The sequence below is a fragment of the Schistocerca cancellata genome, chromosome 2 (genome assembly GCF_023864275.1).
Source record: "Schistocerca cancellata isolate TAMUIC-IGC-003103 chromosome 2, iqSchCanc2.1, whole genome shotgun sequence".
NCBI lineage: Eukaryota > Metazoa > Arthropoda > Insecta > Orthoptera > Acrididae > Schistocerca > Schistocerca cancellata.
The window spans coordinates 296,431,895-296,444,804 of record NC_064627.1 but is presented as its reverse complement, the minus strand read 5'-3'; the positions used below and the strand labels follow the sequence as shown (position 1 = coordinate 296,444,804).

Sequence of the window (12,910 nt, the reverse complement as noted above, 5' to 3'; positions counted from 1 at the left end):
AGCTCAGCTAGATGGTGGAAGAAACCGTTGCAGTTCCACTGGAGAATAGTGTTGTCCATGGCTGGGAAAGGCGTGACGGGACTGGGAAGGCAGATTACGCCACTGGGTCACCTGCTGCCTCCGATTGAGCACCTATGCTAGTGCTTTCCATGGCGTCGGAGGGACCGGCGAGATCGAGGTCCGCAGCGGACGCCAGGATCTCCACCTCATCCTCAGACGCAGAGTTGGAAGGCTGCGGCGGGACAGGTGCCACCGCAATGTCAGGATGCTTGGGAGCCTTTTTCTTCAACTGCTTTGCACGCTGTGCTTTTGGAGGGTCTGGCTGGGAGGGTCCCACTGGGTCAGTCTCAGGGACGGACGACGGCCGTGAAGCCCTATGACCAGCGACCGGTTGTTGTTTCAAAAATTTGCGGGTGTCCGCTTTGGCACTGGGCAAAGCCTGGGATGGGAGGGCCCCAAGGGACCCCTTCCTGGCTAGAGGAGCCGAAGAAGCCTCACGGTTCTCCGGCTGGGAAGGGGGAACGAATGTCCCCGATGGTTGGGGTGGTGTTGCTCCTGGAGTAGATGGAACAGGAGCAACAGAGGGGGAAGTGCCCCCCACAACCAAGGGGGCTGGTTCATTCTGACATAGCTGAGAGGCAACAGTATGTGACGACACGGGAGACGATCGTATCCGTGTTGCAGCAGCGGCATAGGTGGATGTCATGGGCACAGGATGTAGCCGCTCATATTTCCGCCTTGCCTTGGTGTAGGTCAGGCGGTCCAGAGTCTTATATTCCATTATCTTCCTTTCCTTCTGGAAGATCCGACAGTCCGGTGAGCAGGGGGAATGGTGTTCTCCATAGTTAACACAGATAGGAGGCGGGGCACATGGAGTATCGGGATGGGAAGGACGGCCACAATCTCAACAGGTGATGCCGGAAGTACAGCAAGATGACATGTGCCAGAACTTCCAGCACTTAAAACACCACATCGGAGGAGGGATATATGGCTTCACATCACTCACGGATGTTGCTCAATTGTGACAAGTTGGGGGATGTTTCAGTTAGCATCACGCCGCATAAGAGTCTCAACATGGTCCAGGGTATTATATTCCACAGGGATCTTCTTCTGCAGTCCGACGATGAATTACGCGCCAACCTCGAACAACGAGGTGTTCACTTCATCCGGCGCATCCATCGGGGTCCGAGGGATAATCAGGTAGCCACCGGTGCCTTCATCTTGGCCTTCGAGGGTGATGTCTTACCCAAAAAGGTTAAGGTGATGGTTTACCGTTCTCCTTTGAGGAGGTTGCTCAAATGGTTGAAGATTAAATTTCCTGTGCCATATTATTATGAGAAATAAAAAGTATACCACAAAAAATGGTTCAAATGGCTCTGAGCACTATGGAACTTAACATATGAGGTCATCAGTCCCCTAGAACTTAGAACCACTTAAACCTAACTAACCTAAGGACATCACACACATCCATGCCCGAGGCAGGATTCGAACCTTCAACCGTAGCGGTCGTGCGGTTCCAGACTGAAGTGCCTAGAACCACTCGGCCACACTGGCCGGCTAGTATACCACAACCTACAGCTTGTGCTGTATCTGCTAAATTATCTGATAATTCAGATGACATACATACATTAAAATATAAATGGTCATAAAATCGGCACTGGGTAAAAAAAATGGCACACTGTCAATGGTTGGTTGTAGTAAGCACAGAGTGGTGTGCGATTTCCATTTAAAAAATGGCAGTGATTGAAAGGACAGCCACCAATATGCAGCCTAGCTATAAGTATTTCTTTGCAATTCGAGGAACAAGAGGAAGTCATCCAAGTTGTAGGGAGGTGTTTAACTTCCTGGAGTTTGTTCTCATATAGAAAGAAGAGTGTTAATGCAAGAATGACACAAGGGAATCAGAGTGACACTAAGGGAATCATAACATAATACACAATTAAGAAGGCTGTGTTGTCAGATGTACTGGGTGGCCTGATAGAAGGTGGAAAGCTCTGCAGTAATTGAGAACTGATCTAGAAGTCAGTATAAAAATGTTTGCTGTCAATGACAAAGGTGCACTGGACCCCACAGTCAGTTTTAGAGCCATCAGAATAGATGAAGGTGCTGTCTCCAAGCTGTGTGCAAAATTCGAGAAACTTAGAGGGGCAGGTCTACTCTAGAGTAGTGACCTTGGGAAGTGAACTAAGTCCAAGATGAACGTGGACCTCTACACAATGTCAATGTGGTGAAGGGCTCTCTCTAGAGCATTGCAGCTGTGTGGTCAATCCACATTAATAGTGCTCGTGTACATCACTCACAATGTATGCGCACTTGGAAGCACGCGGCTGACAGTTCATTCACTTGGTGTCACACTCCGCTCACTCACAGAGCGACGGGCAACAGTCATGTGGCCTTGCCATGCAGGTAAGTAACCACAGACTCTACCAATACAGTTTCAACACAACGTAGTGGCACTAATGCTTATGGTAAGTGTTCAAACACATTTAGAATTAGAATTTCTTTTTAGCTGTCATTTTTCCATGTTTACTATGAAGATAATGAGCACTGTATACCTGAGAGTCACCAAGCGTTACCACAATATAACAAAAATTAAAGGGATAACTGAATATTGAACATTATTGAAGTCCATTGTTTCAGTTGTGGAACTGTATATTTCTGTGAAATAGTAGCTGGTGAATTAATGCTCGCTTTCAGTCAGCTGCTAAAATCACACTGACACTTCAACACATTTTGAACAGAACAAATTAAAAGGATTTATACCAAAAGTGTGACGACAGATTATTACTGTAAACTTTGTTTATGATAAACTAAAAAACTTCAATTTAGCTACACCGTATTCTTTTGTGAGTAAATCGAGCAAGTGAACTAGTAGGACTCATTATATTTGATAATACACACAGAAAGAGGAAAACAGCAAAAGGTTTAATGGTGAGAGACATGGATATTATTTGAATATATTTCTCTCTTGATATTATTCGAATACATAGGTCACTCAAACAAATTTATTTGCCAATAAATTATCTGTATATCAAATAATGAATAACATATAATGTCACTGTATTTCCTTTGTTTACTTCTTGTACAGAATTAGTATTTGTTCCCTTAGCCAGTGAGGTTCTGTTCTGTAAATACATTATCAAAGGTTTGTCCAGAAATGTGCCTTTGTGGCTCAATGGCTTAAGTTCCAGACTACAAGACTTAGACTTAGGGTTCGATCCCCAGTTGGTCCTATGATTTTCTCTGATCTTACAGCTTCTTTTGCTAAAACAATGACAACAATGCTAAGTCAAGTTGCACCATATTTTGAAGTATTTGTTGAGATGTGGATCACCACTAGCTGGCTGTATCTGTTCAGAGGTGGGAGGAAGTCACGAGAATACCACCATGCCGAGTAATGCATTGCAATGCTGAAACCAACTTTAAGCACAACTTTTCTTGATTTACAGCATAACAAATGGAACACAAAAATGTCTATAGGCGGACGGTCTCAGTGATCTGCGGTCTAAGCACTAGGCAGCCGCAATATTAAGCAGCCAATTTAGTCAGCCAGCTGATGGTCAGTTTATGCAAACGATGAACAATGATTACATGTATAAATTACTATTCATTACTCATAATCAACAAGTATTATTCTAAACATTATTCACCTATATGAATAAAAACACTTGTCCATCATCTGTGAATAAAAGGATTACAGGTAAGTCTGAAATCCAATTGCTTTTAAAGCTCCAATTCTTTGTCATTTATTAAACAAATTTATTTTTCATTTCTTTAAAATTAGTTTCCAGAACTCATCAAGGTACACAGGGCATTCGTGGGATGAAGCAGCTTGGTTGTCAGTGCAGTTGATGCAGCGGGGAGGAGGAGGTGGGAAATTTCCCTCATGAAACTGACACATTTGGCAGCATTTTTACAGGACATGTGAATGAGTATGGTTATAATGCTGACAGTGGTGCCAACGCAGCGGGTTCAGTATGTAGGGTCCAACATTGGTGACTGCATATCCTGCCTTGATCTTCGAAGGGAGCTCCACTGGATCAAATGTTAAGAAGAGGGGGTGGGGTAGGCATGAATTCTGCATTAACCCTCTTCATAACTCGATAGGCTGTGGTTACACCCTGATCACAGAGCGAATGTTGTATATCTCCCTCAATCATACCATCAAGCTGCAGAGTGTACATATATGACACCACGTGAACAACACATTGTTCTATGAGCCTCTACATGAACAGGGTATCTGCAGAGGAGCACAGCTTTAAGCAGTTTTTGGTCTTGAAAGGCACCATCTGTCTCTAGAAGCAGAGTTCCATTGCATAATCGAGTGCAGGACTTTAGTGGGCCAGCAACTGTATCCTCACCTTTCTGAATGATGAATGGGTTTACTGCAGAAAAGTTTAGACATTCTCCTGTGTGTGACACCACGAGGTAGCAGGATGCAACTGGAAGATTCATCATGTCTTTGGCCTTATTCCATTTCCACTTATTAGACGGAGTTTGTGCTGGATGGAGATGACATATTCATTGCAGGTGAATCCCCTGTGATTGCCAGGGTCTCCAATAGCGCACTACTTCCATCTGGGAGCTCCCACAGGGTGGAGAACACCTATCTTACATGACCATGCACACCTCAGGTCACACCTCCTAAACTCCAGACAAAGCGACCATTTGGCAATTGGGAAGGTAACAGCTCAGGCATCACCCCTCCCTGGGACTGGCCTTTACCGGGGGTATGCACGAGCCCTACCTGTCGACCTGGGTGCTGCGAGTTACGCTTTACCCCACTGTCCTTTACACGCCAAATGCATGAGCCAGCCTTCAGGCATATGCATGGGGAGCAAGAAAGACAAAAACGGAGACCTGAAACGCCAAAGAGGAGGAAGGACTGAAGAAGTCAGAACAACAAGAAAGTAGAGAAAGAAAAAAGGAAATCCATCTAAGGCTTCCGATAGTTTTCGAAAGTTTTGGTTGCCCGATTGTACATGGTCCTCAATGAAGGGGAGAAAGAATAGGAGGATAGAATTGCAGTAAGGAAAAGGAAGGACTATTGGAATGGCAAGGGACCTATGTGTGCCAAGCACATACTCACAAAAGTGTTGTGAGTCTCCGGGAGGGGAGGGAGGGGGGAGGGGGGGGGCTGTGGCGGCATGTGGGGGGGAGGAATCTTGTCCCAAGTGTTTCACATCATCATCTTCTTCTCCTTCAGAGGGCTTGAGGGCATATGACTGAGAGGACAGCAAGTTGCAGAAATAACAGGATTGAAAAGAGAACAGGTGGCCTTGAAGCCCACAGGGCTTGGATCCCATAACCTACTCCAAGTAACAGGCTTCTTGACATGAAGATGCTGCTAGGAGGGGGGTTCCTAGAGGGAGCTCCATCACCAGTGGGTGCTAGATAAGACCATTTCTTTTCTGGCCACAGAGAAGGAGCATTTCCATGATGGGAGGTAAAGGGAACTGCCAGGGAGGAGGAAAAGGAAGGGGGGACAGGACAAAGGAAAGGAGGAGGAGGAGGAGGAGGAGGAAAGGATGAAACAGAAGCAAAGGTAGACGTTAAAGATACCGGGAGGAGACAGTCAAATTTCTGTCAGGTCTCAAAGTGGATACACGGTTGACACTTTTGAATTCATAAATGTTTCTTTCCTTTTTATAGGTCGCGCAATCTGGTGAATGAGTATAATGTGGGCCAGAACTGCTTATGTCCTTGAGTGGTGGGGTGTAAGGACTCCCCACAGAGGGTGGTCACAGTCACCACAAATAGGATTCACCTCATACTGTGAAGATGTGTGACCAAAATGGATACACTGCACGTGGGAGGCAATAAAGGGTGTCATGTCACAATGGTAAGCCATAACTTTGACTTTTTCTGGAAGGGTATCCTCCTCAAAGGTCAGGATGAAAGTGCTGGTATCAATACAACTGCCCTTAGGACCTCTCTGGATTCTCTGTAGATCACACCATAGCACATTAGTCCGAGTTTCTCATTACACTGAAGGAGGAGATCCCTGTGGGAAATAATGCCCTGGGTCATATTTAAGGACTGGTGAGGAATAAAGTTCACCAAGAAGCCACAAAGCGCTTGCAAGCACAATGGGAAGCAGAGTTACTGGCAGGAGAATTTTTAAAAAGTACGGAACCAGATGACATCTTACTAAGTGAGTTGACTTCATGACACTAACCTCTGATGGTTTGGTTAAGTCTTCCCATCTGTCCTGGAACAAACCAAATAATGAGGACAGGGTTTCATCCCAAGCTGGCAGACCTTGCCCTCCTCCCAGAGGTTGGCCAGGACACGGATGGCCGAGGAAATAAAAGAAGAAGCAGAGAGAGAATCATTCCTGTCTGAAGAGACGGCTGTGCAAGAGTGGCCAGAAGTACGGAGCTTAGCACGCTTTATGTGCCGAGTATCTGTCCTGGTGCCACTGACTGCAATCAGGGGCTCACCCCTTGAGCGCAGCCCAGCCAGCGTTGTGGTAGTTGGTGGGCATCCTGATGCCCCAAAAACTCGAACAACTGCTCCTAGGCATACATGAGACAGTGATAGTTCAGGTAGCTCAGGAATCATAGCCAGATGGGTACTCTTCGTCACATGGACTGGTTACATGTGCTAGTGACCTAGCAAGAAGGGTGAGGGCGCTATGGTGGGGAAGAAGGGATAATAAGGAGTGATGAGGGGGGGCTATGGTGCGGAAGAAGGGAGAATGAGGAGGGGTGAGGGGGGGGCTATGGTGGGGAAGAAAGGAGAATGATAGGGGTCGAGAGAGAGGGGAACCTATACGAGAGGCTGTAGGTAGGAAGTTCTTCCCCAAATGGCTCACACTCCGAAAACAAAATTTAAAAAGGGAGGTCAAAACCCAAGGATGGCCAGAAATAAAGGGTGACACAAAACTGAGAAGGAACAGCTCAACTGAGGGAATAGCTGAATCGATCTGTAAGACAACTGCCGCAGGAATTGAAAATGCAACGTGTTATCCACTTTGAGAACAACTGCAGCGACTGTTTTATTAGCAACTACAATCTTGACAGACAATATATTCCTAATATCATTTGAGCGCAACATGCTGTTAATAAAATGACTGCTGAAGTAATGGTTCTGTCTGAGGTGGCCATCTGTTATAGGCACTGAAAGCTGGCTAAAGCCGGAGGTAAGTTCGGCTGAAATTTTTGTGAAAAAACTAACAGTGTTCTGAAAGGGTAGGTTAAACACAGTTGGTGCTGGCATGTTTGTTGCTGTTAGAAGTAGTTTATCTTGTCACAAAATTGACATAGGTGGTATCTGTGAGTTAGTAAGGGCAGAGGTCATTCTTGGAAACGGGAATAAAATAATATTTGGATCATTTAATACCCAATTCAGAAGGTACAACTGCTGAAAGGTTCAAAGAAAACTTGAGTTTAATTTCAAACTTGTACCTGACTCATACAATTATAGTTGGTGATGACTTTAATTTACCCTCGATATGTTGGCAAAAATATATACTTAAATCTGGAGGTATGCATAAAACATCATCCGAAGTCAAGCTAAATGCAATCTCTGAAAATTATTTCGAGCAGTTACTTCATGAGCCCACGCGAATAGTCAAGACTTGTGAAAACACACTTGACCGATTTGCAACAAATAATCCTGAGCTAATAACAAGCATGAAAATGGATACAGGGATTAGTGAACACAGGTCTGTCATAGCAAGGTTGAATATTGTAACCCCAAATCCTACAAAAATAAACGAAAAATATACCCATTCCAAAAACAGATAAAAATTCACTTGACGCCTTCCTGAAAGAGAATCTCCACTCCTTCCAAATTAAACATGTAAGTGTAGGACAGATGTGGCTTGAATTCGAAGAAATAGAATCGGCAGCAATTCAGGTATTTATACCAAATAAATTAACAAACAATGGAGCTGATCCTCCTTGGTACACAAAACGGGTCAGAACATTGTTGCAGAAAAAATGAAAAACATGCCAAATTTAAAAGGATGCAAAATCTCCAAGATTGGCAATCTCTTACAGAAGCTTGAAATTTAGTGCGGACTTCAACACGAGATGCTTATAACAGTTTACACAATGAAAGTTTGTCTCAAAACCTGAGAGTAAATCCAAAGAGATTCTGGTCGTATGTGAAGTATGCTAGCGGCAAGGCACAATCAATGCCTTTTCTATGCTATAGCAATGGAAATACTATAGATAACGGTGCTGCCAAAGCAGAGTAACTAAACACAGCATTCTGAAATTCCTTCGTCAAAGAAGATGAAGTAAATATTCCAGAATTCGAATCAAGAAAAGCTGCCTACATGAGTAACGTAGAAGTAGATATCCTTGGGGTAGCGAAGCAACGTAAATCACTTAACAAAAGCAAGCCTTCCAGGCAAGACTGTATACCAGTTAGGTTCCTTTCAGAGTATGCTGATACACTAGCTCCAGACTTAATAATCTAATACATCCATTCACTTGACGTAAGATCCATACCCAAAGACTGGAAAGTTGCATAGGTCACACCAATATTAAAAAAAGGTAGTAGGAGTAATCTACTAAATTCCAGGCCCACATCATTAACATCAATATACAGCAGGATTATGGAACATATATTGTGTTCGAACATTAGGAGGTACCTTGAAAAGAATGGTCTATTGACACACAGTCAACACGGATTTAGAAAACATCGTTCTTGTGAAACACAAACACATGAAGTGTTGAGTGCTATCAACAAGGGATTTCAAATTCATTCCTTATTTCTAGATTTCCAGAAGGCTTTAGACTCTGTACTACACAAGTGGATTCTGGTGAAATTGCATGCTTATGGAATATTATCTCGGTTATGTCACTGGATTCGTGACTTCCTGTCAGAAAGGTCATAGTTTGTAGTAACCGAAATAAAGACACTGAGTAAAACAGATATGATTTCTGGCATTCCCCAAGATAGTGTTATAGGTTCTTTGCCGTACTTTATCTAAATAAACGATTTAGGAGACAATCTGAGCAGCCATCGTATGTTGTTTGCAGATGAGGCAGTCATTTATCGACTAGTAAAGTCATCAGAAGATCAAAACAAATTGCAAAATGATTCAGAAAAGGTAACTGTATCGTACAAAAATTGGCAATTGACCCTAAATAGCAAAAAGTGTGGGGTTATCCACATGATTGCTAAAAGGAAGCTGTTAAATTTCAGTTACACAATAAATCAGTCAAATCTAAAAGGCCTTAAATACAATTAGATTCCTAGGAATTACAATTATGAACAACTTAAATTGGAAGGAATGCATAGAAAATGTTGTGGGGAAGGCCAACCAAATATTTACAGAATGTAGCAGATCTACTAAAGAGACTGCTTACACTATGGTTGTATGTCCACTTTTAGAATACTGCTGCATGGTGTGGGATCTTTACCAGATAGGATTGACAGAGTACATTGATAAAGTTCAAAAAAAGGGAGCATATTTTGTATCATTGCCTAATAGGGGAGAAGTGCCACTGAAATGATACAGGATTTGGGGTGGACATGAAAGATGATCATGACAGAGTAATATTAAGTACGGAATAAGTCACGGAACATAAAATGTCTTCGGGTGTTGGTTTCCATATGTGCAGACATTAAATGGAAGGTGTTGAATACAAGAAAATGGCAAGGTGTGACAACAAATAAATGGCTTCACCTGCTGTGGACAGGGCCTTTTATGTTTTGGCATTGTGGCTTGGTGGTAACTTGACTGTCAAGGAGCACTCACACCCTCTAAGAATGAAAACAAAAGACAAGATGGTATTGTGATAAATAAAATATATTGTAATCTTAAATGTATGTTGAGCCTTCAAGGCACATGAAAAGTTGTGTTCTACTCTAATTCACAAGACACTCTAATGATCTGTACACCCATTCAATCAAATACAAGTTTGTAAAAGGAAAGTAGTGTAGAAGGTGGTTTTTCGTAAGATAAGTGGAAGTTGTCTTCCTTTGCTCCAAAATAACACAAAGACAAGCCTTTCCATGGCAACATGTAGGATTTCAGAGCCACTGACCAGCAGGACTTCTACTTCAAAAGAATCAACTACAGTGAGCAGATAAAAAACATAAATACATCAGATATTACATTGGATGACAGATCTCATGAAGTGTTTTGACTCGGTTTCAACAACAAGGAGTGGGCCAGCAGCTACATAAAAGCTTAAACCAACAAGAAAAACAGTTCAGTGGATAGTTGGGCAAGAAATAGTCAAATATTAAATACCTATTCTGAAAACGGTTAGCAGTAAAAGTACGAAAAATGAAAAATTGTGCAGTTGTACTTCTAAAGCAGAAATATTAAATAAAACAATGTATGCTTGGTAACAAATGGCAGTTTGCAAATATCAGACCAACCAGAGGACTGTTTGTTAAAAGATTATGCACTGAGGCTGAAAGTGTTTACATTCAATTAGTTCAAAAAGACCGAACTAGAAAATACTTTGCATTATCTTTTCGGAATCAGTAGGAAATAATCATTTTGTCCTCATTTCTCTAGACTACACTCCATGAAAGTAGGACCATGAAAGATATACCATGCACGGTGAAACTTGAGTCTAGTTCTAACTTTCGGACACTGGGGCCCAGTCAGGCCAATGGAAGGATTGTTTTATTGTCACTAAAGAAGGAAATTTTTGGCAAATGTCCTGTGGGTAAAAATATGTCTGGTATATTTCAGTACAAACTCAGAGTAAATAATACTACAGTATTGAGACATACTACACTTTACAGCGGCAAAAATTAAAGGAGACCACAAAAATGAAGAGGCAGGTTATGGTAATCAAAAAGCTTGAACAGACAATCAAACTTCACTACTACCTAGTATTCTCTTATCCTTGTACAACTTGATTTCAAATTTCTTTCAAGAGTGAAGCAAATTTTGAAGACTATGAAACTACTGGATAATAAAACTTAAAAGTTTGAGTGCAAGTGGTTGATTCATTAGATATAGTAACCCTAAATAATTCTGACTAATAGTGGGGCAATTATATATGGAGACTGATCACTTTAGAAATTAATATAATTGTTAAAATGAACTGCATGCTTTAAAAAATAAGTTATAGTATAGTTATATTCCAATGTTTAATTTTCTTTACCAACAGTTCCACAAGCTCTCTCATTGTACACTAAGATATATTTATGAAAATATCTATTTGATTTAGTACTTGGACACTAGAACCAAGATACAACAAAGAACACACACAAATCAGAATCAAATAACTTAAAAAAATAAACAATCAGTCAGCTAAATTGAAACCTTCAATTATGAAGTACCCATGGTCAAAATTACAATATAGAAGAGCAGAATATGCCCTACCATTTCACCTCTGACAAGATCCTTGAACACTACTTATTCTGCTTTAATAGAAATAAAAAAACTGCAAGGCTGCTATTATATAAAAGAAGTAATTAATGGCAACTTCTAAACAAGGAGGTACACAAAAGCATTATACTCCCTTCTGTCTAGCAGTTGTACACAAAAGTAATATAAAATTATACATACAGAAGTCAGTACATTTCTTATTAAGGTTTGACATAATTCACATGAACTCTTTCTGGAAGTACAGTCACTACAATGAAGGAGATAAGTTAACTTTCAATTCCATCAGTAAAGCATACTCCAGCAGCGTAACTGATACTGCACCTCACACAACTGCACCTGGATTTAAGTCCCAGAGTGGGACACCGTTTTAAGCTGTTAGATGAAGTCAATATGAAAGAAAGTCTTGCAAAACTTACCTCATTCCTGTGCTCAGAGCATAGCCCTCTCTCACCAAAACCGCATTGATGCAAATGTCCATTTCACGTTGAACATCATATAATGTGACAAACAAGTTAGTGTCACTCACAGAATCCACAAATAATCTTAATGATTTTTTGAATGTGAGCTCCAACATAACTTTTTTAATTTCTGGTGACCATCCAGACTTCAGTGTTGGGCTTACATCATTCAATGCACAATGTATCGCCTGTAATAACCAAGATGTTTTTTCTTTCACAATATTTTAATAAACCAATTTTAACAACCAATAAAATTCCTCTTGATTTGTGACCGCATCACAGTATAAAATACTTAACCCTATTGTCTACATACACAGTTGGCATCCGTTGGGGTATGTTAAGGGCGACTCTAGGTACTAACAAAGGAATTATATGTTTGGAACTTTAAAGCGTCTCTGGAACCATATACAGCTTAATCTGAAAATAGAAGGGCCTGAAACAACAAATTATTCTACACCATTGAGTGCTCAAACAAATAAAATGGTTATATCTAAAAACAAAGATGATGTGACTTACCAAACGAAAGCACTGGCACGTCGATAGACACACAAACATACACACAAAATTCTAGCTTTTGCAACCAACGGTTGCTTCGTCAGGAAAGAGGGAAGGAGAGGGAAAGACGAAAGGATGTGGGTTTTAAGGGAGAGGGTAAGGAGTCATTCCAATCCCAGGAGCGGAAAGACTTACATTAGGGGGAAAAAAGGACGGGTATACACTCGCACACACACACATATCCATCCACACATATACAGACACAAGCAGACATATATATATATATATATATATATATATATATATATATATATATATATAAAAAAAAGGACGGGTATACACTCGCACACACACACATATCCATCCACACATATACAGACGCAAGCAGACATATACAGAGGCCTCTGTATATGTCTGCTTGTGTCTGTATATGTGTGGATGGATATGTGCGTGTGTGCGAGTGTATAACCGTCCTTTTTTCCCCCTAAGGTAAGTCTTTCCGCTCCCGGGATTGGAATGACTCCTTACCCTCTCCCTTAAAACCCACATCCTTTCGTCTTTCCCTCTCCTTCCCTCTTTCCTGACGAAGCAACCGTTGGTTGCGAAAGCTAGAATTTTGTGTGTATGTTTGTGTTTGTCTGCG

The 12,910-nt window shown here is 41.6% G+C and overlaps 1 protein-coding gene across 3 annotated transcripts in view; it reads right to left on the bottom strand.

Annotated features, from left to right (window-relative positions):
* LOC126161664 (uncharacterized) overlaps nt 1-12,910 on the bottom strand; it is a 496,787-nt gene that overhangs the window by 127,288 nt on the left and 356,589 nt on the right. For all 3 annotated transcript variants that reach the window (XM_049917659.1, XM_049917660.1, XM_049917661.1), the window contains exon 16: nt 11,731-11,960. In XM_049917659.1, the coding sequence (XP_049773616.1) occupies nt 11,731-11,960 (230 nt within the window). The remainder of the gene's footprint in view (nt 1-11,730; nt 11,961-12,910) is intronic.